The sequence below is a fragment of the Centruroides sculpturatus genome, unplaced genomic scaffold (genome assembly GCF_000671375.1).
Source record: "Centruroides sculpturatus isolate CEXI.00-Female unplaced genomic scaffold, Cexi_2.0 scaffold192, whole genome shotgun sequence".
Classification (NCBI taxonomy): Eukaryota; Metazoa; Arthropoda; class Arachnida; order Scorpiones; family Buthidae; genus Centruroides; species Centruroides sculpturatus.
This window is the reverse complement of record NW_019384565.1, coordinates 270748-276700: the sequence shown is the minus strand read 5'-3', so window position 1 is coordinate 276700 and position 5953 is coordinate 270748. Positions and strand designations below refer to the sequence as shown.

The 5953-nt window shown below is 25.0% G+C and overlaps 1 protein-coding gene across 2 annotated transcripts in view; it reads right to left on the bottom strand.

The window, feature by feature from the left end:
• Window positions 1–5953, bottom strand: part of LOC111624038 (suppressor of lurcher protein 1-like) — a 106885-nt gene that overhangs the window by 26748 nt on the left and 74184 nt on the right. For both annotated transcript variants that reach the window (XM_023366804.1, XM_023366805.1), the window contains one exon: window positions 2386–2572. In XM_023366804.1, coding sequence (XP_023222572.1) covers window positions 2386–2572 — 187 coding nt within the window. The remainder of the gene's footprint in view (window positions 1–2385; window positions 2573–5953) is intronic.

Here is a 5953-nt window from a genome sequence, read left to right as displayed (position 1 = left end):
ATTAATTAAGAGCAAGTAAATTGTTTTATCTGAGAGTACGTCATAAACAATATCGTATTTAATTAATAAAATTTAAACTGGTAAATTTTCTGATAAATCCCAGAAGAAAATATTAAAATTCTTTATTAAAAAAAAACTAAAAAATTAATTTATAATTGAAAATTTTCTATTTTTTTAATGTAAATAAATATGTCAAAACTTTTTACTTATTAATAAAAAAATACATTGAATTTATATTCCGAAATTTATTACAGTTTAAATATGAAATTTGTTCTCACATCACGCATGTAGTATCTAAATAACCATTTAAAGAAACGATACTCGATGGTGAGGAACAATTGCCATTGATCAACATCAAGTTTTAGTTGGCACCTTGAATAATAAAACTGTTTAGAGGAATAAAATTGAGTTCAGAATAAACTTCTTTAGTTAAAAAGAATTACAACATTTCAATCAAGAGAACTTATGAAAGGAGAAAACCAATCGAACAACCCAATTCAGAAGGGCTTAAGATTGTTACTTTACCCGAAGGCTGAAATAGTAGGAATTAAATCAAGCAGCTCCGATCAATTCATTCTTTTGGGAAATCTTTGTGCTGAAAGATTTTGCTTCCAAATTAAGTGATGTCGTCTAGCAGATGAATGCAGACTTTTATTTTTCGAATCGAACAGAAATTAATTTACAAGTTCTGAAATTCCGCTTTTCTCGCATATCTATCTCTCTAATGAAATGGCTAAAGTTTTAAATTAGTAAACAAAACAAAGTTAGAAATATTTGTCTATTCAAAGCATGAATATATATATATATATATATATATATTATTGTTATTTTCGATAAGTAATGAAAAATAAATAAATAAATTAAATTAAATTAAATTGAAATATTTCGTGACACAAAAATATTCTAATTATATTTCATATAAAGGAATTAGAATGAATATGTTCTAAGATGAGATTTTTCTTTTTTTTTGTAAGGCATATGAGAAATCTGATTGAAATCTGCTTTGCAAATATATTTTGATGGTCCTTTTATAGACTGAAAGATGAGAAATGCAAACTACTATAGCCTATAGAATGATGCATTGCTTCGTCTCTTCTTTGAATAGAATGGATTTTTCGTATGGATTTAAATTTTTAATGTCTTGTTATATGATAACAAGATTAAAATATGATAAAATACAAATATGTAATCAATAGAATATCTTAATATATTTCAAAATTATAAAAATGTAATGTTTTTTTTTTTTAAATTTTTTTAATCGGAAGATGTATGAAATTTTCCATTTTCTGAGTATTATTTTGCATTAATAAACAAAAACGTAGCTTAATCTTTACATAATCTTTATGTTTAATCTAAGAAATAATGTAAATATTTTATAAATTTAAATTCTTTATAGTTAATGTAATTGTCATGCAAAGCGGAATGTCAATCTTATAAACAGTAAAACCTGTCGAAAATGGAACCTGAATATAACGGAAACCTTAAATTTTCTTTTTCTCTTCATACAAATTAACAATCGTACGTTATTTAACATTTGTACACATTTTTACAAACTTATTAGTCCGAAAGTTGGGGGTTATCTGTGTATGTGTGCTTATTTTCGATTGTTTTACATATAGACTCGAGTACATACAGGTCTTGAGAATTTCTAAGATCTATGCAAAACTCTTCGCACGAAAACGATTAAATTTTAATGTATGCTAAATGTATGAAAATAAATAGAATAATAGAACAACTCTTCATTCGTAGATAACAAAAATTACTGTACTTCTGCACTTATTATATTCATTATTTAGCTAATTACTTAAGAGTGTTATTATATTTATAAACCTTGATATTATATTTATTTCAAATGAAATACTTATTGAACTTGTTTAATATTTAATTTACGATATTAAATTAACTCTTAAGTTAAATCATTTTCGAAGTATTTAAATCAAGAAAGTATTTTTCTTAATATAACTGGAGGACAACTCGAGTATTTGTAAAGAATATTTAATCGAGTAATTTTACATTTATTCAACAAATTAAAATATTTTATGATAAAAATCATTAAGTAATATCAATCATCTCTATACATTTAATCTTATTCTTACATAATTACATTTCAAAAATTATTAATACATGCTATTGTACGCTGTAATTTAGTCGTAATTAATTAATCATTGATAAAATTAATATAAAAATCAATACAATAGCATCTCTTCATTTAATTACACTAATTAAACCAATCTAGATATGGCTAAATAGGGTTAATATGGTCGCAAATTGATATAAATTATTCTCATTTCATATATTAGTAATAATAAATTGATAAAATGTTACAGTAAAATTCAAACTTTTAATGTATCTATGATTAGATTTTTTTAAATTAAATTTACTTACTCTTTTCCAGTTTCTTCGGGTTTATAAAGATCAAAATCTGTGAAAAGAATTTGAACTCTTTCTTTTCCTCTTCCAGTAAAAGAATAAGTACACTGAATATGAGCAGAATATGGTTCGGGATAATTTGGACTCGTAAATGTTCCATTTTTTGTTGTATCGCTGCTTATTTTCTGTTCACAAGATTGAGCTGAAAGTTAAAATAATTAATAAATAAATAAACATTTTTTTTAAAAATAAAAATCATAATTGTAACGAGCAATTGTTTATTGTGACATCGTCACAATGTCGGGCTGCAATTTTTAATTTATTTAATTTAAAATATATGCTCTCGATTTTAGTAGTGTCTTGCCCCTGTACATCATACTTTTCCTGCTAACAAAAGAGCCATGCCTGTCAATTATCTAACTGTATTCTAGAGAAAATTTATGAGTTGAAATCATGTTACTTCCTATCTGGAACTGGAAGTTTATATATAATTAATTATATCCTCCTACACTTAAGTTTTCCGTATATATTGTCTAGACTTTCATCTATTCAACTCAGTATTCAAGATTAAGGAAAGAGAGACAGACAAACAGACTGATGCCAGTGAGAATTTACAGGTCTGCAATTTGAAAAGTGTATCCCAATCATAATTGTATTGTTAAAATAATGTAAAAGTTAATTCGATGGAATAGTAATAAAAATTTTTACTATATAAAAACATTTAAATATCAATATATAAATTTTTTATTTAATTCATTGAACTTATATTTTATAGAAGAAAAATATTGGCAAATTTTTTTTCTTCTTATCCAAATTACATCAAATAATGTCATTTGGACCAATTAGATGGTATCCCCGCCTAATTCATGTACGATGTATCCCATGAAATTCAAAAAAGACATGGATTGATGTCGGTAACTTTCTAGAAAATTATCTCTAAAACTTTTTGATGACTTTACACGACAGAATCATCCGTAAAAGTATACTTATCACAGAGATAGAAATGAATTATAAAATCATTAGTGAATAAATGTATTTCTAATGATATTTAAAAATCAACGAGAAAAAGTTATTAACATTTTAAATCATTTATTAAAAAAAATCTATTTATAAATTAAAATTATATTATTTTTATATATATAGGGGAGACCGGGGCAACTTCGGCATACGGGGCAAGTTTGTCAAGCGCTTTTTTTAAAAAACAAATTAAAAGGAGACTTTGGTTATAGGTTAGGCAGTTGAGTTTTATTGGTGGCTTGTTGAGTGTAGTGTTTTTATTGTTCTCCAACAAGCGTAGTTGAATTATCAAGCAAATTTTCATTTTCGTTCAATTCCATATAATATTTTTTTTCCATTTATATTGAATTGGCAGGTTTTGTTATAATTCCATGATAACGAAAGTTACTTTTCCTGTTAGAAGGATGTAACTTCAACTTATTCACGTGGCCAGATCGTGGCTTGGCATTCTGTTCTCAGGGTTGTACTTAATGTTTCGAAATCATGACTAGCGGGGTAAGATCGGCAACATAAAGCCACATTAGAAGCAAAGGATAAAAATCAAACAGATGATAAATGAAAACATGTTTGCATTTGTTATTCATGTATATATGTCTTTGAACTTGCATTTCGTTGTAATAATATTAAATGGGTGTTGGATTTGTATTTCTTTGTTTTAATAGTGAATTCCAACTTATACATTGTTAATAACATAATTTTATATACGTGCCTATCTTGCCCCATTACTGTTGCCCCTATACCAGGGGCAACTTTAATAAAAATAATTAAAATAATTACAACTTTACAAAAAGAGAGAAGTTGCCGATCTTGCCCCTATACCCGGGGCAACTTCGTCAATTTCTCTCTTCTTGTAAAGTTGTAATTATTTTAATTATTTTTATTTCCAAACTGATTTTAACCAGTTCTATAGTAAGGTAACATTCCAATAGACAATATGCAAAGCTTTTTTTTCAGTTTACAGCAGTATTTATTACACAAAATTTAAGTAAAGCTTAACATGCCGATCTTGCCCCGGTCTCCCCTATATAATTTCGTTAAATATTGATATGTATATTAATAAACATTTGAGAAAGGAAAGAAATTAAACACCTCTCAAACCACGGATTAAAGAACTAGAAAAAAAATTGTATTCAAGAAAAAAGGCAAAATTGAACAATGAAATTTAAATATTAAAATGAAATATAAGTATTTTTAAATATATACTCTGAATGTGTATAGTAGTAGTTTTGTAAACAGTATAATAAAAGATCTCTCCAACAGAAAAATAGACTACATAAAAATGAAAAATTCGGCGTATGCTGTGTTAGGAAATTGAATGGGATAAAGAATGAAATTAAAGGAGGAAAAAAATAAAAGATTGAACAGATATAAATAGGCTTGGAAGCATAAATTTCAAATATTTGAAACATTCAGCACAATTGAGAAAAGATGTTGAAATATCTTTTCTTGAAAAATAATTTCATAGGCAACAGCTTATCTCGATTGATACAATATATCTTTTAGTATTTTAAGAGATTCGATGAGAAAGAATTTATTTATTATTATTTTTTTTTTTAATAAATGAATCACAGTATATTTTTATCCTTGTTGCTACTAAAAGTAAATCGCATATTGGTGTTAAAAATGGAAAAATAAATAAAATAAACGATTATTTCGTGACCAGATTTATAATCGGATGATACAATAAGTAATTAAATATGTTTATCTTTTATGCTTTATTAATTAATATTTATAAATTAAATTTTTTAATAAGTTATATATAAAAGAAAGAATGTTTTTGTTGTATGTATTATTTAATTATTATAATTTAAAAATAGATATAACAGTTTAATTTAAATGTATTTAAATTTAATTACAATTTAATATTCCAGAAAAAATATTTATGAATATTAAATTTATAGTATCAAACATATTTATAACGAACAATTATTTATTGTGATATCATCAATGCATAGATGAAATCTTTCGTCACAATGCTCTCAATTTTAGTAGTGTTTTGTCCCTGTATATCATACTTTTCCTGTTAACAATACAGTAATGCCTGTCATCTATCTAACTCCATTCAGTAAAAACTTTTGAATTGAAATAACGTAACTTCTCGTCAAAACCGGATGTGTCTATACAGTTAATCGGGGTCTTTTGCCACTAAACTTTCCACATCTGTTCTCGACTTTCATGTATTTAACTCCGTTCTGGAGATTAAGGAAAGACAGACAAACAAACTTTAGTAGGAATTTACAGGTCAACAATTTTTGAAAATTGCAGTCCAAAAATTGATTTACATTATTTATTTTTAAATATTTTATAAATAAAATATGTAGCAATAATCATATATATATATATAAACATATATTACATATATATTTAAAGAAATTTAATGTATAATTATTTTCCATTAAAAATATATATTATAAAATTGATTCAATGAAAATATATGGCTTAATATTTTTCGTTTGAGTAAAATTATAAATAGAAATTGAATATAGTCAATTAAATGGTGATGATAGTGCAATATTATTTATAATTTTTAAAAGAATTTTTATAAAATTGTATTGTTAAAATAATG